At 36.8% G+C, this 23945-nt stretch overlaps 1 protein-coding gene across 2 annotated transcripts in view; it reads left to right on the top strand.

Moving 5' to 3' along the window:
• DCC (DCC netrin 1 receptor) overlaps positions 1-23945 on the top strand; it is a 1171073-nt gene that overhangs the window by 1025922 nt on the left and 121206 nt on the right. For both annotated transcript variants that reach the window (XM_073898173.1, XM_073898172.1), the window contains exons 16-18: positions 11284-11379; positions 16679-16911; positions 21800-21938. In XM_073898173.1, the coding sequence (XP_073754274.1) occupies positions 11284-11379; positions 16679-16911; positions 21800-21938 (468 nt within the window). The remainder of the gene's footprint in view (positions 1-11283; positions 11380-16678; positions 16912-21799; positions 21939-23945) is intronic.

The following is a 23945-nucleotide window of genomic DNA, read 5'->3' as shown; positions in this document are numbered from 1 at the left end:
GGCAAGGTTGGTATCCAGTGTGCCAAGTGCCCATAAACTGACTCGAGGCATTATGGTAGCATCTACTCTCTTTCCCCAGGACCTATGTATTCATATGCTTAACATTCTTTCTCTTTACATCTTCTTTTTTCTATTCTTTTCTACTTCTTTGTCACCTTTGCCCCTCCTAGGAGCTCAAAGGAATGAGTCAGGAGAGTCAAGCCCAGGAAGTAAAGAAAAAGGAGAAAGGAAATAAGAAGAGAGGAAGGAATGGCAAGCATTTGTAAAGGGGAAAGATATACTTTCTCTTTCAATTCCTAACCAAAAGACTTTAATGTATTTTATTTTTTTCTTTATGCTAGGGAGTCAGTTTGACTTTTTAAATCAAAGTAATGATTTGTTTCCTTGACTTAACTAAATGAACAGTGTTGGTGTTTTTTTATAAAGTCCTTAGGTGGTCATATAACAGTAACACCTTGTCTTTTATCTAATCATCCATTTTGTTTTCTTCAAGAAATATGAACACAAGAGGAAAACTTGTATATGTTTGGTTATGTTGTCTCTGGCAATTTCCTAATGTAAAGCTTCGTTGAGAAATTATTTTGTTAAGTCCTCCCATTTGTGAGCTGTTTGTACTGCTTCATAATCTAAGCATTTCTCTATCATTTTTTCTGACTCTGAGTGCTCTCTGCCAAAGCACACCTCACTAACTACATTAACTGAAGCCTGCAAAGAATGTTTATTCTGCTCTAGTTGGTGACCAACAGCCTTCCTGCAGAATTGGTGAAGAATATGTATGTGCAAACTATTTGGGCCCCAGACCTTCTTGTCTGGACACTATGGAGGAGCAAACCTGAGCACATATAAGGCACTCAACTCTTCCTGTGTCTTCTCTGGCTTAAATGATTACAATGAGACCTCAGTTTCTCCATTTCTAAAATGGAAATGATTACCCCTGCCCTATCTACTTTGTGATATTGTTAAGCTACTTGATTAGAAAATTGTTTTTAAAATCAAAGCTCCATACACATGAAAGAGCTTGCTTTTCCAAAATGTGATGGAAGAACCTGCGTAAATTTGGTAGCACTCACCACGGTAGAGCCAATAACTCTAGGGAGATAATCTCTAGTCTGAGCCTAGAAACCCCAAGACAACTAGTTAATTCGGTGGGGAAAAAATAGGAAAGCAATTATCTGGGAGAGTATCCGGAAGAGTATATGTACTGCTTTCCCAAGGCTTAAAGTGAGAGTCCACCATAACACAGATTATGTACATACGATTCTTACACCAGGACCAAATCCCAGCATAGCCGGTCTGTTTTATCTGTGATGCTACTTCCTCTCTATACCAAATAAGACAGAAACAGAATTTTTTCTCTCCCTTCTTGACTTCCTAGTCCCAGCAATAATTTCATCTCACTACCAGACTCAAAATCGAGGAGTCATTTTTGATTTTTCCCTTTCCCCCCTGTCCCTCCAAGCACATCTAGAAATTATACTATTCACACCCATCTTTTGCTCTTCATTTGTACTGGACCACTCCAGTCCAGGACCTTGTGATTTTTACCGGGACAATTACAATACCTTCTAAGATATACCCACTTTCAACCTCTTTTTTCATCTCTCCTGGATCACAGAGTTCTGTGGATTTAATATCCCGAAAGTCCCGATTCAAAATGTGTAAAAAATGTTCTTCAACTCACCACGTCTTATTTAGTAAAAAGCAATTAGTATGGAGGATAAGAACTTTGGAATTAAAAATTCTTCATGTACTTATAAAAGGGGGATAATTATTCATCCCTTCAACAAATATTTATTGAGTACTTACTGTATGTCAGAGACTGGATTAAGGTACGGATTACATAAAATAAGTGATGTGAGTTGGTTCAGAAAGGGCCTAATGAGACATCCAATAAATGTTAGGATGAGGAGGACAGGTTGTCACAGTCTTCAAGCTTTGATCCTGGCTTGTGTGATGCTACAACCACTCTGAGCTTGCGCTTGTTTATTCCACTCTTTCTTCTCACCCTTTAGTGAGAAGAATAATAAAGAAGCCGTGACATTGTGTGTGTGTGTCTGTGTGTATGTGTGTACCCATAGTCATATTATTCAGCCATAAAAAAATGAGGAAATTCTACCATCTGCAACAGCATGGATGGACCTTGAGGCATTATGCTAAGTGAAATAAGTCTGACAAAGACAAATACTGTATGATCTCATTTATATATGGAACCTTAAAAAAAAAAAAACTCGTAAAAAAGAGATCAGACTTGTGGTCACCAGAAGAAGAGGGGAGGGGGAATTGGAGGAAGATGGTCAAAAGGTATAAATGTCCAGTTATAGGATAAATATGTACTAGGGATGTTACATACCACATGATGACTAGGGCTAATGCTGAGGTAGGATATATAGGAAAGTTGTTAAGAAAATAAATCCTAAGAGTTCTCATTACAAGGAGATTTTATTTTCCCTTTTTCTTTTCTTATTGTATCTATATGAGAAGATGAATATTAGCTGAACCTATTGTGTTCATCATTTCACAATATATATGTCACATCAACATGCGGTATGCCTTCAACTTATATGGTAATCTATGTCAATTATTTCTCAATAAAACTGGAAAGAAAAAGAAAAAAGACTCATCAAGGCATATAAGGGTTTTTTTCCCTTAATCTTTAAATACCCTAGAAAACTTAAAACCATGTCTTACACACAGAAGATGCTCAATGATGATTGATAAATGAATAAACAGATGAATGGATGTAGAATAGTTGCAAGTGAGAAGGGGAAATGTTGTACAATCTCATTGGACTATTTTTTCATGAACCTACAGGTATCAGAAAGTGCAATTTGGGATCAAGAAATCTGAATTCTGCATTCAGATTGATTAGGGGCTTGCTGTTTAAACTTCATTAGATAATATAGCCTTGCTGTGTCTCATACATTCATTAATTTAACAAATATTTGTTAAGCATCTTCTATCTGCCAAGCACTGAAACATTTCTTATAAAGTTTATTTTTACCTGACCCCTCTCCTGGTGAGTGATAGACATTGGTGGTAAAAAAAAAAAAAAAAAATTACCATAATTCAAATACTCAGGCTAGCTGAGTGTCTGGTACCTGCAAAGACTTGGTCAATGAGCAAGTCGTATTATAATCTGACCATTCTTTGGACAGCATTCCTAGAAGAAGAAAAGCAAAATGAAACAAAACAAAACCTTCCTAAGGGCACTAGTTAGATTAGCTATTAATTAAATTTGCAAAGAAGTATATGTAATGAAATAGAATTGAATATTGAATGTATTATATAAATTGCATCTTTCTCAAATATGAATTACTCACCCTTTCAGGAGATCAATGCCATCAGATCTGTTTGCTATACACCCATTACACTTAATTAAATGGTTCAGGTCCAGTGGGGTCAGAAGTGTCCAATAACGTTTACCATCCGACTGCCATCCAGTGGCCTGGACTCTGCGCACATAGCCCTGGTTCCCTGCAATGCGCAGGCTTCTGCATTAGGAGAACAACTACTACTCTAATTTTCTCTAATTGACTTGTTGGCAGTGCTAATGGGGAGGGCAAAAGATGCAGGGACATGGAGACTGGGCCCTGATGAGCACCTGGCATAGAGGGGGGCTGCTGAGTGAAGTACATAATCTGTAACGAGTACAGGACTACAGGCTGTCAGTCCAGCACATGCCAGTGGCATTTAATTCAGACCAAATATTAATTAAAAATAATGATGTTCTTCACACTGGCTTTTGTTACCAAGTACGGCATCTTGGTCTGGTCCCCGAGCAACCTTCCACAGGTCTTTTGATTCACTCCCTCTGCCCCAGAGAGCCATTTATCTCACTACCTTCAAGAAAGCCTCAACAAAAGCTCTTAGAATAATGGGTCTCACATCTACCAAGTCTCTGGGGAAGGAGAACCAAGAATTCTCTCTATTACCCATCCCTTGTCTTTACAAACCCTATAATCAGTAAATATACATTTATTCCTTTTTTTTTTTCCTGGTCACAAAGAAGATACTGGCCGGGAAGTGTTTTAGAGGTGTTTTAGAGAAGTGTTTTAGAGAAGCCCAGAGAGTTATTAAGTCTTTTTTCAGCCTCCTTTATCCCAATCCAATGTATTCTGTAAGAAAAGCTGGCCAAATAGTGGTGAACACCTGATCAATAATTTGAAATCTGTGAAATCACTCAGAAGATCCAGAATTGAAAATAATTCCCATGGACATCCACCAAAATCCAAGTTATTTCGGTGTGATTTGATCACAGTGAATTCAAATGAAAAAATACTGCTGTATTTTATTTTCCAGAAGCAACCGATATATTTTCAAGCCATATATCTGCCTCATTTCAGTAAATCCAAAAAATAAATTTGCTGTCATAATTGTCATTAAGTGTATTCCTGAACAATAGGGTCTGACCATAATTAATGATTAATTCATTTGAAATTCATTATGATATTAAATGTGTTTAACTCATTTGATTCTTCTATAGAGGGAGCAATTCCAGGCAATTCTTTTGTGATTTACTGGTTTTAAAGTTTAAGAGCTCTGAGCATGTGCAGGAAAATAGCTCCACATTGCCCTCTAGTGGTGTGCCAATAAATGACACTCTCCTTTTGTATGGGGAGAAAACCCTCCTTCTCGGTTACTCCCAGCATCTGTCCCCCTTAATACGCAAACAAGGTGCCAATATCACAACATAAAAGGGGATCAAAGCATTATAGCCCACTGTCCACTATTAGCCAATAACTGAGTTATATTTTTGTTATTGTTGTTCAGGCTGATTCAGTACTGGATCAAGCTTTGTGGGGGCATGAAATATTCCTGTTGCTTCCTTAAGAGATCCAGGTGCATTTGACAAAAGCACTGTACAGAGGCCAGAGGAAGCTCAAAAGATGTTAATGAGCAGGTAGAGTATGAAGAACATAAAGGAAAGATTTTTTTTTCATAAAAAGAAGGGGAAAAAAAGGTAGACAAAAAGGATTGTGGAGTTGACCTAGGTGTTTTATTTCCTTGGTAGCTCCATGTTACTTTAGAAAAGTCAATGAACTTACCTGATCCTTATATTACTAACTGAAAACAGGAGAAGACCAGACCAAATCATCTCCGGGATCGCTAGCTCTGAGTGATGTTCTTATACCAGTTACAACTCCATTGCAAATCTGTTTCCCTTTCCCAAGGCTAAGCCATTACCACGTTTTATTTAAATTAAAGCTAGGTCTCCCCTAGGGTGCGCACAGCATAGTTGGGATCTATGGAATTTAGCAGTTTGTGTAATTCATTAATCCAACAGCTAAGAAATTATAAAACTCCGGATTCTTTGCTAGCATATCCTATACCATGGCTAGACATCAAGTGGAAGGAGCTGTCATTACTCAGATCATCAGACTTGTAAGCAAGCGTCAGTATTGAAATGACATTTATCTCACGTTTACTATGGGGGAGAGATTAAGAAATGATGAATAATGCTCAGGAGCCAGATAGCAGCATGTTGTTATAATTGAGATTGATATAAAAATTCAAACTAGTAAAATGAAAATGAACCAGTTTAGATACATTTTTTCTCTTAAATGAGAAATAATATGCACTCCAAAAGACAGAAAGCCAAGAGTGCACAAATGTTGCAGAGGCTTTCAGAACATGTTTTCTAGGGAGGTATAAGCTGGGCAGCTAGGAGGGGGGACAGAGAGGTGAAGGCATGAATTCAATGTCTCATAGACCATGCTACCTGTGAGCTTTAGCTCTTAACTCTGAGCAGGAAGTGAAGAGCCTCTGATCAAGTCAGACAGTCTTCACTCTGAATTCTAAATGGAGAAGTCAGCATAAAACAATCATATTTAATCACCTTGCATAAATGAGACCTGCTTTATTATTTTATTGCACCCTCCTTACTTCCTTAGTATAGTTTCTAATTTGTTGCTGTTGATCTTATGGTTGACATGTTAACTAAGGAAGCCCAGACTTTGTCACTTATTTTTCCATGAATATGTATAGATTTGCATGCATTTGTGTATATAGGAATCTGAGGTTACAGATTTGTGGTTTACCTTCCATATGCTGATAGACTAGAAGACTGCCTTCCATATGCTAATAACATCCTGGAGTGGTGGCTCCATTCCTTAGGTTAATTACTTGGAGGAATTACTGTCTAGCACCCTCTCATACCCTGTGACTAAATCTCTCCCCCCACTCTCTCTTCCTATCTCTCTTCCTTTCTCCTCTTCTCTCTCCTTCAGATTTAACAAGTAAAATCAAACTAAACCAAACAAAAATCAAAACCCTAGCTCCCAAGCACAGGAGTTTTGGAATTGCTGACCTCTCTCTCACTCCCTCGATAAACAAATACATAGATAAATGCAAATATATGCTATATGTATATTATGTGAAACCAAATGCAATTTGACCCACAGAAAGGCAATTTTATGGAGCCTGACTCTAATGCAAATGTTTACATTGTAGTTGTATAGATAAATCATATGTTTGAAATCAGGCTTTGTCTCCACTCCAATAGCTATAAAGGATGTTTCCTAGTAGGGAAGTATTTTTGCTGACACATCTAACTGTATTTTTGACATATACCTTTTTCCTGAGATTGTTTTCTACTTCCTATCATCCTTCTATCTCTAAATCCTACCCATACCTTCAAGCCCTGGTACCAAGTCCATATCTGCCAAGAAGTCTTAGATGACTCAATCCCTCACTAATTTTCCAGACCTCTAAACTCACATAGCATTCGCAAGTTGTATCACACACTGTACTACGTAATTTTATGTCCTTCTCCATTGTTTTCTCTGCCCAGAATTATGATTGTAACCTGACAATAGAGGTCCATCTTGAACATATGCTCCAAGAGCATTTAACATTTGTTGACTGATTACTTTCTTATTAGTAAACTAGGTTGATAGCAAAAATTAATAAATAAATATCCCCTCTTGTAGGGGAAGCAATTCACTTAATAGAAGCCCTTTGACTACATTAAACATAATTTTATTTTATTCCTCTTGCTATATTGTGGCTCTCCTGTCATTGTGGTTTGGAATGTCAATATCTCGAATGCTAATATTTAGGTCACATAAAATCTCATGAAGAAAAAGCCATCTAATCAATTTTCAAAGAGCACTCACTGTCAGAGATAAATCCACTCATTTTTAAAACTTTTTTAAATTGTAAAGTAAAAGACAGATACAGAAAACTACAAGCAACAAATATATAGCTTAATGAATTGTCGTAAGTTGGACTTGAACTGTTTCTTTGCTCTATTTCCTGCAAAATGGCACTTGGATCTAGAGGTTTAATCAGACTAAGTAGGTTCCATCCTTTGGGAAGACTCTAGGAGTGTGTTCTTTCTTTAGAAGATACATTATGCCTAGGTTTCTCTATTTTATCTTAGCAATCATGAATGCTTAATGCCCAGATCCATTTGTTCATTGGGGCTGCAAAATAGTAATATTTGAATTCTATCACTGAGTTTTCACTTGTTAGTTGGAATATATTATAAGTGTATGCTTCCCCTTCACATGCTGTGTGGTTACATAATCATAGAGTTTATTTAAGAAAAACATAATAAAGGTTTGATTCTTTAGCTGGTTTTCAAGATAATAATTTGGTTCTCTGTCAACCTCAGAAGTGACCAACTTTTATTATTTTTTTAAAAATACCTTTATGAATTCATACATTCATGTATATTTGTTGGGTTTCAATTCATTGCAACTCTCACCTTTATTGAATATCAGATTGTCTTCATCCTTGGTCTGTGGGAGCCTCTTTGATTTGATTCCTGAATCCATTTGATGTGAGCCTATTAGTCTTTGGTTGTTTCCTTTCTATCTGGTTACGTCAAGATATTTCAAGCTCAATTGATAGGTGTCCTATCTCAGGCCAGGAATCAACCAGTTTTACAAGAACCCCTTGTTTCTTGCAGTGCAAAAAAATTTTTTTTTTCAAAATCCCTATCTGGGCATTAGGGGTATTTGTTATTGACAATGTCTCTAGACTTCTTCAGTGGATAGAACTAGGACAGACATAAAATGCCTTTTGAGTTGAAACTGATTTTCTGATTAAATTTTAGGAATGTAGGACTTTACATACCTCTTCTATTTTACATCAATATGTCCTTTCATCCACACTAATCTTCTGGTTCTCAAGGACACAGGAGATGATAGAATTATAATTTCTCATGATTATTCATTTGCTTTATCCTGTATTACATTAGTTGCAGAATAACAATAATAATATTATCACCATCAATAATTATTGAAACATTGATTTGTGCATACACTACCCCTAGTCTCCCTTATTTTTGACTTATGACTATAGGATAGCTACAATATCAGAACATGTAGCCATTACAAAATAAAAGCTCCCCCTTTTAACTCTCACTTAGTCTTAGTTCCTAACATTTGTTGTTCATCAGTTCACCACTGGGGAATCTACCCTGGTCATTTAGGAGCTCATTGCTCAGTAGTTCAGTAGTTCTCAGGATCATGGGAGTAATACTCCCTGGTTACTTATATGTTGATAACAGCTTAGGTGTGCTCTTTATAGTTAAGCTAACTTTTGTTAACTATAGAATCCTTGAATCACATTTTCTTACCTTAGGTATTTCAAATAAATTACTTCAGTTCCTTCTGGCATAAAATGTGGCTGTCCAAAAGTTTGATCATAATTTAAGTTTCCCCCTTTCTTTTTTTTTCAGTTATATACCCAGATTTATTTTCCAAAATTTACAGAAATTTCCAGACTCATCACTGCTCTTGAGAAATGGTATATGAAAGTATTGTTTTCCTTGTAATCTCACGAACACTGGGCATTAACATGATCTTACATTTTTGCCAATCTGAAGGGCCAAATTTTTATTTTATTGTTGCTTTTGTTTTCATTTCCCTGAATATCAATTCTCCTTGGGCTATATGCAATGTTCTTACTAATTTGAAAAACTCCTTGTATCTTTTTTTTTAAAGATTTTATTTATTTATTTGAGAGAGAGAGAATGAGAGATAGAGAGCACGAGAGGGAAGAGGGTCAGAGGGAGAAGCAGACTCCCTGCTGAGCAGGGAGCCCAGTGTGGGACTCGATCCCAGGACTCCAGGATCATGACCTGAGCCGAAGGCAGTCGCTTAACCAACTGAGCCACCCAGGCGCCCAAGAACTCCTTGTATCTTAACAAGATTAACCACTTTTGTGGGTGTAGCAAATATTTTCTTTCAGCCTATAATTGTTCTTTTTTTTATTATGTTAATCACCATACATTACATCATTAGTTTTTGATGTAGTGTTCCATGATTCATTGTTTGCATATAACACCCAGTGCTCCATGCAGTACGTGCCCTCTTTAATACCCATCACCAGGCTAACCCATTCCCCCACTCTCCTCCCCTCTAGAACCCTCAGTTTGGTTCTCAGAGCCAATAGTCTCTCCTGGTTCATCTCCCCCTCCAATTCCCCCCCTTCATTTTTCCCTTCCTACTATCTTTTTTTTAAAGATTCTATTTATTTATTTGAGAAAGAGAATGAGAGATAGAGAGCACAAGAGGGAAGAGGGTCAGAGGGAGAAGCAGACTCCCTGCTGAGCAGGGAGCCCGATGTGGGACTCGATCCCAGGACTCCAGGATCCTGACCTGAGCCTAAGGCAGTCGCTTAACCAACTGAGCCACCCAGGTGCCCACTATCTTTTTTTTTTTTTAACATATAATGTATTATTTGTTGATAGACATTGGGGAGGGTATGTGCTTTGGCGAGCGCTATGAATTGTGTAAGACTGTTGAATCACAGACCTGTTCCTCTGAAACAAATAAGTTTCCCCCTTTCAAGTCATGTATTCTTTCTGTCCAGATGCCTAAAAGATTTTTTTTAACTCAGCAAAAATTTCTTGAATTACACTTTTTAGTATTTGTTCTGTTCCCTTTCTTTGGTTTTCCTCCTCAAGGACAACTATTACTCGTCTGTTAGACCTTCCTTCTCTTCTATTCATCACTCTCCTGAATTCTCTTTTACTCTCTCTTAATTTCTTTTTGTTTTGTTTTTTCTTGTGCTTGTTTGTTCATCTAGTTACTCTTTATTTTTAAAAATATTTTTTTTACTTAGTCTTTCTTGAGTTATACCACCTCATTTCTGAGTTTTTTTCCTAATTTCAATTTACATTACTCTTGCATATCTGGCATTTAATTTTCTTAATGTTGTTTAGCTCATTTTGAAATAGTAAATTTCAAAGGTTTGATCTACTATCCTTGCGTATTTTCAATCTCTTTTTGGGGGTGTGCTTGTCTATAGGAATGATATACGCCTCAGTTTATTTTGTAAGGTATTTAACCTCAACAGATTTTTGATGCTTACTTTCTTTCACATGACCTGTTCCTCTACGTTCCCAGATGTTCAAATAGCTTTTCTAAATATACAGAGCTCCCTCTCCCGTTGTTTTCATTAGACCAGAGCCGAGGGTTCAGCAAACTGTAGCCTGCAGGTCACATCGGTTCAGGTCCTATTTTTGTTTGAACCCCACTGAACTAAGAATGGTTTTTGCATTTTTGAAGAGCTGTAAACAAACAAACAAATGCAGGTGAATACATGACACAGATAATGTAGGCTGCAGAGCTAAATATTTACCATCTGGGCCCTTTACAAGAAAAGTTGGCCAAACCCTGACACACACTAAAAACTGTACGGCAGCTTGCTTTCCAAGTTTTCATGACTTTGCTCTCTTCTACTTTTATCTGGACCTTCTCTTCCCTTCATTTCTGTTGGTTCTGTCTGCTCAAATTTCAACTCTGTTGCCAGCAGTTTATCCCCGGCGTAAGTCCTGTCCTGGAGAGGAGATTTTGTAGGCTAGTTTTGTGTACTTAGATTTACTGTCCACAGATTGGCCTGCTGCATTTTCTAGCATTAGCTGATAGGTATTTTAGAACTATTTCTGTTTTGAAGTTGGATGCCTCTCTCTGATTTCTCCTACACAGATGCTGATAACATGCAAGTCCTAAGGTTGTTGGTGGTTTGTCCACATGGCAATTATATTTCGGGGTTTGAGAGTATAGCTCATTGCCTACTTTCATTGGAATTGTCCAAGTGCTTGTGGTTGTCTATCTAGTCAATCAGTCTCTTATTATGGGAAGATTCAGGAAGATTAAAAACTGTATTGTCACCCCTGCCACCTGCTTCCCAGAATCACACTCACTCATTTTTATACAACAACTTACTTAGTAGATTATATTAAATTTTATTGCAGGAAAATGTTTACCCTGGATATTTCAATACACTAAGTAAATCATCATGTTTATTTTCTTTCTGTTTTTTCTCCAGAGTCAAGTTCCCATTATGTAATCTCCCTAAAAGCTTTTAACAATGCAGGAGAAGGAGTTCCACTTTATGAAAGTGCCACCACCAGATCTCTAACAGGTAAGCTGAAATAGTTCATCCTCTTATGACAAGGTAGCCAGTGTTTAAGTTGTGGTGGGGGGGAAAAAAAACCTAAAGCAAAATACAAAGGAAAAAAACAAACAAAATGTATGTAATCATGTTCTGAGCCTTGAGTGTATATGTATGCATGCATATTTGTGTATACGTGTATGTACATATACACACACATAGTTCATTATCTTCTTGGTTTACAAAATTAAGTGAGAGGAAGTCAGTCTATAAATTAGTATGTGGACTTAGAGAATATAGATCTCTCCTTTTCTGTCTTCTCTCAGTAGCTCATATTTTGGTGGCTCAATACCACTCTTCATTCTCGTGTGCATCTTGTTTCATCTTGCAAATCAGTGCAACTGAGGCAGGAAAGTTTCTGTGCAAAAGCCACCAGATGCCCAAATGGCCACTTGCTTCTCTACAGAGGATCCTTCAAACTAATGTGACAAGGAAGGACTGACCTCCTGGGACTGGTTTGGACTAGGCTGAGTCAGACAGGTGACCTTTTCCTGAGCCAGGCCGATAGGTCACCCCAACAGTGCCCAGAGCCTTATGATATTTAAAGATCTGGCTGCTTCCAGGGTTTCACACCTCTAGGAATTCTTATGTGAGTTGGACTGTGAAGGCAGAACACACACACACACAAAAAGAGCAGAAGGAACTCAGAACGGAATGGATAAGAGAGTGAGATGCAGGAAATTTACAGAGACTATTTGTGAGCAAGGCTGAGCTTACTCAAAAATAGAATAAATACCACCCCTGGGGGGCTGTTCAGAGTCACTGGAAAGTCACACAACCATCCCCAATAGCTTTATGTCTGAAATCTGGAAGTAAAACCCAAGAGGTCCATCTTTTTAGTGAGTTATTTGATCCTGCCCCCTTTCAAAATCCACAAGCCTCAGACCTCATTTAAGTCATCAGTTACTTTCACCTTAATGAGAATAAAGGATCTGAGAGCAGGATTTCATAGCGAACACTAGAGAACATGGAAAACTACTGGGTGCCTGAGTATGAAGTCCTGACAAGGAGGAATAAATCACCTTGGAATAAATAGTGGGATCTGTGACTTCTGCTACCACCTAAGTTTATGTAAACTTTGTACAGTTTGTTTTTCAAACCCACAAGCTCCATTCATAGGCTCTCTTGAAAATACACAGTTTTAAAGTGAATTCAGAGTTGTTACATGATGGTTTCCAAATATACCATCACTTCATTAAGTTCAACCAGATTTTCTTGTAAGGCAAAGTTGTTGTTCCAGAGTTTGCTTGAATCTTTGGCTCCTGTTTTCAAGGTCTATGATCAGCCTAAAGTGGTATGCAAAATTTTGGGTATGTGTCAATGTATTTCTTTATTTGTGGGGACAGTATGGCTCTCTCATTGTGTAATCAAAAGGGCACATGTCTCCCCAAAAGGGCAAATAGGCAAATAAGAAGTTTTACCTGAGAGAATGTCTACTGTCAAATGTATTATCTCTAAATAAGATGAGGTGTATGGAGGTTCAGAATAGGAAACCATGAGATAACATGATGAAGGGTATCTAGAATGTTCGCTTCCCCTTATTCTCTTGTTTGCCAGTAACAGTGTTCTTTGGGAGATACCAGGTCACTTTAGCTCTACTTGTTCTTTCCATAATTTGTATTTAGTAAGCTATCTCTTTCCTGTCAATGGTAAAAGATGTTGAGCACCTACTCACCAATGTGATCTTGAGCTTGTGGTCAGGCAACACAAATTATACTATGGCTAGTCTTTTTAAACAACACTTTCTTACCAAAACTAAACCCCACAAAGAAGAGACACTCAGGTGACCAAAAAAAAATCAATTTTGAGCAGAAAGCAGTAGTAGTAAAAATAGAGTTTACATAAACCAAAGATAAGCTGCTCACAAAGAACGATTTGGGACATTAACTTCTGCCTTCACATTTGTTGTCATTCTTTAATCCTTGGCATATGGCATTCCCAGAGTGGTTTCTAAAACACCAGTAATCCATAAGACTATTATTCTCTGATAAGACTCTAATTCTAATGGATCTGGAGGAATGAATGGATACCAAAAGTTGGAAATTATGTGAGGCATTTTCTTATTGAAGTAAAGTCAGTAGGGGTTTGAAGAGGAATGAGTAAAACCAGTCCTTTCTTGGATGTGGCCGACTTATTTTATTGTGTTTCCACACATCATGGAGAACAAAGGACAAATAAACGGAATCAGAGGTTAAGGTTCTGGGAGAAATTCTATCAATAAATGTGTCATAGTGCCACAGAGAAGGCATTCTCTGTCTCGGAGCTCTACAAGTATTCCCATGAGCAGACTTGGAAGAGGCCAGCATAAAGTAAATAAAAAATCAGAGGCAATAAATGCATCAGACTGGATTATCAGGCCGTGATGATTTCCACAACACCTGCTCTTAGGTGGAGCCTCTTCTCTGAAGCCTCATCTCATCCTGAGCATATTACTATTAGAGCTGAGGAAAGTTTCGCCAGGTCAAATGGGTGTGTTAAGAGTTTTATTTGTGCAGTAGAGCTTTTTAGTTCTTAATGTTGCAAGAACAAGACATTCTGAGCCTGGAGAAGGGAAGAGGGCAGGGGAATAAGGAGGTGTGTTGTTTGAATTTGTTTATTCTCAACTGTTTTATCAATGTCCGAATGAAGTATAATCCAGATGTAAAATTGTTATTTTTTTAAAAGCTTGTTTTGAGCTTTAGTATGTGAACTGAAAATTCATGAACTCTTACCAAAATATTTATTAGGAATTGAATAGGTTTCTCTTTTTAGCAAAAAGTTTGAGGCTATGTTTTTTCTTTTTAATTTTTATTTAGTTTTTACTCTTGGATATAACCACTGCAAATCAACAGCATATAAGGCACCTAAGAACTGGAAAAAAGTTATTTAGCAACAAAAAATGGTGTTTTTTAACCAAAAAAGTGCTTTTAATTTAACTGTGCTGAGAGAAAGATAATTAGCAGTGTATGGAGCATACATGTATTTAGAATAGTGCTCACTATCCACTAGAACATTCTGCTTTGTTGGAAAAGCTCTATATCTATACTATTCAAGATGATAGGTTGGCGTATATGGCCATGGGATACTTAAAATTGGCTAGTGCAACAGAAGAAGTGATTTTTAAGTTGTATTTAATTTTAATAATTTAAATTTAAATTGTCCATGTAATTAGTGGCTCTTGTATTAGTACAGATCTAAAGGAGATGGCAAGTAGAATGACAAGCCATGCCTGAAAACAAATTCTCTAAAAAAAAGCCAAGAAAAACTTGGCCAGGGATAGAAATTCATAAGTTATGTAAGTCCATAGATAAATACCAACAAACATTACTTGAAATTTGAGGGACACATTCTGGAACTGAGACTCCAAGAAATTCCACAAGTCATGAAAAATACACTGTTGTAAAATCCAGAAAGAGCCAGAGTGGGTGTTAGCATTTCTTGAAGTAGAATCACTATTCTTCAAAACCTTACCTATGGCACCTGTAGCAGATTATTACATTCATATTGGTTTAAAAACCAGGTTAAGCAAAGAAACAACATATATGGTAAAACACATTATGTAGGTTGGTCAAAAAAAGTTTGTAATTCAGAATAGTCTTCCTGTTGTGTATAACATTCTTCTTGGAAAGTTGGCTTAGAAACAAGGGAGGCAGCACCTGTTACAGTTTGGCCAAAACACCTGCCACCGATACACCGACCTGATGACTGATCAGGATCCTCCTAGAAGCTCTTCAGCTCCCCCTTCATCATTCCATAAATCCATTTGGGTTTAAAGGAGCCCTTAATAAAAAGACACAATCAAAGGAAATACGGAAAGCCTGGGCTCTGTCATTAAATTTTAAACACATTTTTCTTTTTCTCTCTTTCTCTTTTTTTTCTTTCCTTTTGTTCTGTTTTTGTTTTCAGGTTTTATATTTTGCTCCAAAGACCACAGCCCAGTAAACTACTAAATAATTCATTGGAAAACAGAGCGATGAGTAGGGGGTAGGCATTTGAAATACAGTGGACAAAGTGAAGTAATCGTCAAAACCAGCCAATACTTGCTTGGAACTAGGCTATTTAAAAATATAAACTCTGTATGTACACTGCTTCAGATACTCTACATTTTAGCAGGAGAGCTCCCGAAACGTCCTCAGATGCCCAGCCTGAGGGCTTTCTTCTTCTTTTTTTTTTTTTTTTTTGTTAGTGAGAATACATATTACATGATTTAAAGGTAAATTTTCAAAAACTGAAAAGTCTTAGGCTTTTATAAAAGGCTTAAAATTGGACTCTTACTATGGCCACAAGACAAACTCTTCTGACTGGGATATTCGCAGCATAAAAATGAGTACAAAATTTTTCTAGAGAATTTTCTAAAACCACACATGTCATCATGCAGGTTCTGATTATGTTAATCAGGATCAAAGTCTGTGTGTACCTCAGTTTGTTCTGTCTCCCCAGCCAATAACATAAAGTTTTCCCATGGAACTTGACACTTTGGAACAAGTAATATGGAATATAGGTATGCCTTAAGAGCCTTAGTTAATTACTCTGTGGGAAAGTGGGTAAAACAGATACATCCATACTTTCTTTAATGATTTCAGTCTAAGAAAACCTGCCACGCCAAGTGCTAGAAGAAACCTAGTTATCAAACATATCACTGGGGCACACGGGCCATGGACCTGGTCAGTCTGGCTTTATGCAATCATAGCCATAGATGGATTGCTGTAGACCTCAGAGCCCTTTGGGCTTTATTACTTGTTTCTTGCCTAAACAATATTTATGCAGATATAAGCTAAGCAATAATGAAAGCATTAGAGAAACCGAATCAAGTTAGAAAAGGAGAAAAATAAACAAACTTAAAAACAGATATTGGATAGGCATTTATTTCCTTAACAAGAGGAAATAAACCAGACACTCCTTTTGATCTTGTTATTTTAAGTTATCTGTATAGTTATAAAACTGACAAGTTCTATACGAGACCTTTTAAGAAGCAATGTGCAAAACGCCAAGACGAAATGGACTTTTAAAATATATAGCTAGAAGCGACCACCAAAAGTGGAGCTGATAAAACCACTATAGGGAAATGAGTGAGTTACAGAAAATAGTATTTTTGTAATAGAGCAATACTGTTTCTAATGAGTTTTCCGATTGAATTAATTGTATTTTTTTCTGTTCTTCTCATGTTCCCTTTCATCATTATTGCCATGCATTTAACTCATTGTGACGTGTTACCACTGATATTTATTTTTTTAACTCTTTTATTTATGTATTTATTTGTTTGTTTCATTTGGCGGGTTTTTAAACCCAGATCCCACTGACCCCATTGATTATTATCCTTTGCTTGATGATTTCCCCACCTCGGTCCCAGATGTCTCCACCCCCATGCTCCCACCAGTAGGTGTACAGGCTGTGGCTCTTACCCACGATGCCGTGAGGGTCAGCTGGGCAGACAACTCTGTCCCTAAGAACCAAAAAACATCTGAAGTGCGACTTTACACTGTCCGGTGGAGGACCAGCTTTTCTGCGAATGCGAAATACAAGGTGAAGTTCTAACTGATAGCGTAAAATTTAAGATGAACTGTCATTTGCTTAAAACATTGTTTTCAATGCTTCCTGGGCTGTCATGAGTCATTTTGCTGCAATGGCACTAAATGGAAAACAAAGCATTTTAATAACACAATATCTAAAATTAGAATGGGAATAATTGTATCTTAGGAAGCAATTCTAAGGCAAGGTAGAACAACATCAAGAAATGCAAAATGTTACCCAAATTCCACCAGATGCTGCATTTGTGTAAATGATTTGATTCTGTACAAGGAAATGCCATTTTCCTTTAAAAATAGCAGGGCTCCACTTTCATTTTCGGGATAGATTTTGGTGTCTTTCTTTTTATTTGGAATCTAGATGGACACCAAAGGCAACCCTATTGTTACAGAGACCCATCTTATAGTGCATATGCCAGGGAACACAGCTGGAAGATTTTGTTACAAAGTCCTTAGAAAGCACTCTAAGCCATTAGCATCTACTTTCTCAGTTAGCCTTGAAACACACTCATGTGGTAAAGAAAACCACAGGGCACACTCCCCTTTAACCAATATGAATTAGACCAACCCTTTTCATTGAGTCATCCTACAACCCTGCTAAGAGCTCAGTAGAGACGGATTGTGGAGGCATTGTTTTTACTACCTCTAAATCTCTGTCAGCCAGCCTTAGCAACTCCAGCAAATAGTTGAATACAGGGACAATTTTGTTACCTCCTAAGCCTGCCATAATGTTAGTATATACAAACAATACACAAAATGTAGTCTAAAATGAGAAAATCAACAAGTGACTATCAAGTACCTACTATGTACCTAGAGCTGTACTAGATGATAGAGGCAGTTACACACAGTTTAGTTGTTGCTACTTAACATATCATTGATAATTTTGGAATGAGTAAGACACTCAGTTCCATTGATCCATTGATTCACTTCAAAGAATTCATAAGTTATTCAAGTGACATAATATATGAAAATGCATTTAAAACATAAAGCTTCACAAGATAATGATTTGGGATGAAGAAAATAGCTTTTTTTTTTAAAGATTTTATTTATTTGACAGAGAGGGACACAGCAAGAGAGGGAACACAAGCAGGGGGAGTGGGAGAGGGAGAAGCAGGCTTCCCACGGAGCAGGGAGCCCGACGTGGGGCTCGATCCCAGGATCCCGGGATCATGACCTGAGTTGAAGGCAGATGCTTAACGACTGAGCCACGCAGGTGCCCCAAGAAGATAGCTTTAAATATAAGATCATACATGTTCCCCAGTAACCAAGGAGCCAATAGTTCAATCCTGGCACTCCAGCTTCTTCAGATGCCCCTTATCTGAGAAGAGAAGATCCCTTCTCTTTACCATTCCACTGGGGTAGCTCTCAGAGAGAATTTGAATCTCCTGATATTTCATCCAGTGTCCTTCCCACTAAACTGCCATCTTGCTTAATCTAGCCTCTAGCCAGTGGTGATTTCAGGAATGACAATATCCTTTGGGAGTGTCTAACTCTAAAGACCCTAGAGATAAATCAAAATCCCACCAATAATATTGTAAATCTGCCTCTTTCTTCCTGTAGGCATGCTAGATCTGCTTCTAGTCTCTTTCAAATTTTAAGTGGTATAAAATTCACATTTCATCATAAATTAGTTTTTAGTTGAAACCATTTTAAAAAGCTTTCTTTGGTACTGTCACCCTGCTAGGTCAGGTATTTGGAAAAACTCTCCAGGCAAGTCCAAATAGTGTCATTGATATAACATATGTTTTAGGTACCCTATCCATCCCCTTGCAGTATTAGATTTAAGGCTCAGCAGAATGATAAATAAAGATAACATTATCGGATAAGACAACCAATGAAACATATGAGAACATTAAAAAAAATTCTCTCTTTATATACAGATTCCCCAATTCTAAGTTTACTTTCAAAAGACTACTTTAAAAATTTTATGCTCATAATTGCTGTACTTTGTTGATACATTCATTTCACAGAATGGCCATGGGTACTTTGCCAGTATATGAAATGTTCTGTAGGACAATGATTATTCTCTGCAGAATGGCTTAAGTTCCAGAATTTCTTGAGGCAGATTATTTTGGTTGAATAGTTAATACCAGCACACATGGAATTATTGAGTCTCACAGAGAATGCCTGTAAGACTCAACCCAATAACTATTCCTTGTAAGCTGAGGCTGATTTCTCTCATGGATTGAAGTTTGGGAATAGAAAAAACATTCTGTCCCCCTTCGTACACACCCACACTCTACATCCTCACCCTGAGAGGAAGAGTTTTAGAGGAAAGGGTGGTGTAAGTTGGATAGCAAGGATAAATACAGACCATATCAAGCCCACTAGAAAGTAATACAGTAAGCTTACATTTTACAAATAATGTTAATAGGATGCTTTGGTTTTACATTGGGAACTTCTCAAACTACTTTCATACCTATTACTTCATCTCACTCCCCAGCACAGCTTTATGAGGTGGGCAGAACATATACAGGATGGGGGGGGGGGAGAAATACATGGAGTCTAATGACTTGGGTGCAAGAGTTGGCTTTTCTATGTCCTGTCATGTCATTGAACTTGCTCAATCTCATTTTTCCCATCTATATGATTGGAATATTCACACCTACTATAAAAAGAGTAAGATTCTCCATAGTTAAGCATGTATGTAGATCCCTTTATAAAGACATCATTAGGTTGTATAACTTGAAAAAGTTTTCCCATGAAACTTCAGCTGGAGCTCAGGTGACCTAATGGCATTATCCAAGGCTATCCCCACAGGAGTACTCTTCTACTTCATTTAATCCCAAATCAAGCCATATTCCAGACATTTATATTTTGATTGTCTAAAACTCTGTTTTGATTTTCCTTATCAGAAGGGGGAATTTTCTGTAATTTACTTTCTACTGAAATGATTAATCACATGTTTTATATAAATTTCTATTCGAAATACATTCACTGAGTATTGACTAGTGCTTACCAGGTATAACATGGCTATCCCAGAAGATACAAAGTTGTGCAAGACTCAGTCACACCCTCAAGATACAATTCAATAGGGACCTTAACACATTCCTAAGTTATATATCATGTTAGACAATGCATGAAATATTGTAGCTAACATTTATTGAATATGTTCCCTGGACCAGATACTATGTTTTACTTTACAGACACTTTAAGTAATGCTAGGAGGTCACTGCTATGGTTATCTCCATTTTATGGATAAGGAAGTTGAGGCTCAGAGTTGCATTCTATGTTGCATTCTATGCTTTCAAAAGTAACTGGCCATGATTTTCCAAAGTACTTCTAGGCTAATGATTTATTCTGAACAATAACCTTCCATGAAGTTCCTGAGAAAACCCAATGAATCCATGGTATTTACAGAAGGCAAGTGTGTCATTCTAAAACACAAACAAGGACAGTATTGCTTAGCGGCCTCCCAAACGCCAGTGATGTTTATGTTCAAAGAGACTAGTTTTATAAAAGTATGATCTTTTCTTCCTAGCTGAAATATTTCTCATTGTCCCATTTCTCCCCTTATTTCCATTTCTAAGACTTAGAGGTGTTCATGATAGTGAAGGAAGATAGGGTTGGAAGTTATGTTTCAGCTTGTCAGATACTAGCTGCCCATGTTGTGTTTTATTTGATGAAATTCTATCTTCCTGAGTCTACACAGTATTTTCACATTTACTTAGGGCCCATGTTTTTATAGCTATTTTAAAGAAGAGCTTCTGATAGATGTTTATGAAGTCATCACTTTATTAAGATGGATGGGCACATCATTAAAATGTTATTAGTACGGTTAAATATTTTTTTGGTTTTGTAATGAAATGTAGGATTTTCATAGCTATAATCTAAGGATTCATAGTAGAATAAAAAAGATATACCGCACTACAGTGGTATAGGAGGAGATAGGTGTGACATAAGTGGGGAAAAAGAGCTTTCCTTGATTTTCTAAACAGAGATATTAACAAATATAATAAATATAAAAGTGAAGGTAAATAATAAACTTTGGGGAAAAAAATCAAGGTCTAAATACCAAGCATAAATTGATACTTATAAGAGGCATAAATAGGCAAAATTTGCCTGATCACATAGAAAATATTCATTAACCTGGAAGATTAACTTGGTTTTTTTCTTCATTACCATTTTGATCTCTTGAATAAACAATAAAAATAGATACTTTATTTTTTGCTCAAATATCTTTAACCTGCTATTCAAAAGACAAATGAATTCAAAAGATAAGTAATACTAACACAATTATAATCTTTTAATACATATCCAATTTGTTGTTCCCTTCCTAATCAATTGCTCCAGTGACCATACTTATATGTGTGTTTCATGTGAACTTTGCATAAAAAGAAGACCACACAATACAACATTGCTTTTGTTTATTTTCTTTATAATAGCCCAACAGATTCTGGAATCACTGAAAGTTTGTGCTATAAATAATATTAAAAAATCATAAGTAGCAGATCTCTAAAAATTAATTTTATTACTAGTGGAAAATAATCATGATGATTTATTTAAAATGTATAAATTAAAACTACTGAAAAAAAGATTTTGATTATTACAAACGAATGAAATTTAAAGTCACTGCAGATTAGCTTAAAAATAGAATTGATGGAAGCAAGCAGAATTGGTCCTGAGACAGTGGTTATTACCCCACTTGGGAAAATTGATCAGCTAGCTGCCCCTCTGAACATCGCACCTGATTTGATCCATTGTGTTTTGGAGCTACCATCAGCCAGTGTAAACTGGTTGACAGAAAAGAAGTAGAACCAGTGCTGTGTCCTAGGTCTTATGATATTTGGAAATAAACTGTTTGTTATTTGGTCATCTCTTTACATGCTTTGACTTAGCAAGTTGATAGAGTTCATCTTCTCTTTGCTTATTCCCCACTGGTACAGTCAGAAGATACAACATCTTTGAGTTACACAGCAACAGGCCTCAAACCCAACACGATGTATGAGTTCTCTGTCATGGTAACAAAAAACAGAAGGTCAAGCACGTGGAGCATGACTGCCCATGCCACCACATATGAAGCAGGTATGTGAAGAGAGTCTTACTTTCAAATTTCGATTTTTGATGGTGTTTCCCAGGTTTTGTGGAAGTTGGAACATATGTGCATTATGATGTCTAAGTTATACCTTATCCTGCAGAAAATATTTTATACTCTGTGGTTCAAAGCACTTTTATATCTAGTTTATTATCCTCCCCACTCTAGAAAAGAAGAAAATGAATCCCCAGAGGTTTGAGTGATCTGGTTTTAATCTGGGCATTGACTCCGGAGATCTGAATATAATTCTTTCTTTCAATACCTTTAAGTAAAGGCAGAAATCCATGCACTGAACTCTGTCCAAAACATTTGAGTCTTTGATTAGCAGTCATGGTGGGTATTACTTTTTTGGAAAGAAATTAGATACAATGCATTACAACCATAATTGCACTGGTGTTTACCATAAATAACCTCAGCTGGGTATGGGAAGAAGTTTCTGGGTGGTTATGTTCACTCCTTAGAAATAAGACAACGCAATGGAAAAAACCTTCATGCAACTTGAAATAGTTCAAATCACAGGAAAGTGTAATTCACTGTAAATTTTACCAGTCACATTTACTATGGATCATAAATGTTGAATTTATAACCTTAACAGACGTGCAGTGCACTTGGCTTTTACATTCACAGAAATCCAAAGTCTGAAGGATACAGGGTTTAAACTGCTGTTTGATTGGTTTCATGGTATTCTATTTAGGGGTAAACTAAACCACACATTTCCAAATTTTAAAATATATATACCAATAAAACTCTCTGGGTAAGTTGAATTTCTTTTTCCATTAGAATTTGTCCCATGGCATTGCAGTTCATTTATTCCAAACTACTACCTTAACTCAGTTCACTGTTAATATTTCTTATATTTTTGTGGATACTTCTTTCTATAAGAAGTTTTCTAGTTTGTCTGATTTAATTTCAACATCCTTTTTTTTTTTTATCTTCTATTTTACATGTTTACACGTATTAACTCTTTCTCCTAAAAGTCTGCCCTGGATGCCAATATTCACAGCTTCTTAGGAAGAATAAGACATGATGAATGGGTTATGTTCTATGGGGAGAAAAAGGGCCCTGCTCTTCCTTTTTATTTAAAAAGAGATGAAAGGAACTGAACATAAACCAGTAAGACATTAGGTCTTCCCTGAGCGAAAGAGAAGGAGCAGTAATTTCCTCTTAAAGCAAGCAAATTCATTCATTTTTCCCTTTCATAAAAATAAAGTACACCCTATCATCTGGCTTGATAAATATATCCTATTCATTTCTCATCAACTACCTAGCCTTGTAGGGACACCAACGGTGAGACCCATGGCTGACAAAAAGATATTAACTGCTAGAGAGTGGTTAATAGGAAGGTGATTGTCAAAACAGATAATGATCTGGACAAAAGTGTAAATAGCATGTGGATGAGATCCCTGGGTGATGATGAGAAGCAAGAAGTAATTCACAAGTGTCTGCAGACTTTATAGCTGTGAGAAGGAAATGAAGTGAATGAAATAATTCTAGGTTTGCTTCTAATTCTGCAGTAACATAAAGACTGTATGGGACTGCATGGTTATGCATTTGTGCTGAAATTGCTTGTGATAAAGGTAAGAGTGGTTGGCAAATCCTTGAAATAAAACACCTCATTCTGTCCAGGTGATAAATCCTTAATTTTATTCTAGTTAAGTAAAATAGAAAAAACTGGAAGGACACCTGAAATAATGCAAAAAAATCCAAAATCCTGAAATAACATAAGAAATACAACCATAGAGTTTTGGCTAAGTTGGGATCTGAACAAACAGATCCAAGGATAAATCCTGTCTGGAGAAATAAAGGGAGGTTTCACAAAAGAAATAATAATTGAGCAATGGCCTGGGTGGATCATCAGGTACCCATTCCAGGGACTTCAAAGGAAAGGAGCAGCATGTACAAAAGTACACAAGCCAAGTATCAGAAAGATGTCTTCTAGAGAAACTTATGAATGGTTCAGAGTGACTAGAGCACAGTATTCATCAGACAACAAGGGG

The sequence above is a fragment of the Callorhinus ursinus genome, unplaced genomic scaffold, assembly GCF_003265705.2.
Source record: "Callorhinus ursinus isolate GAN/ISIS: 27379988/994484 unplaced genomic scaffold, GSC_fseal_2.0 scaffold11, whole genome shotgun sequence".
NCBI classification, from domain to species: Eukaryota; Metazoa; Chordata; class Mammalia; order Carnivora; family Otariidae; genus Callorhinus; species Callorhinus ursinus.
This window is presented reverse-complemented; position numbering and strand designations above follow the sequence as displayed.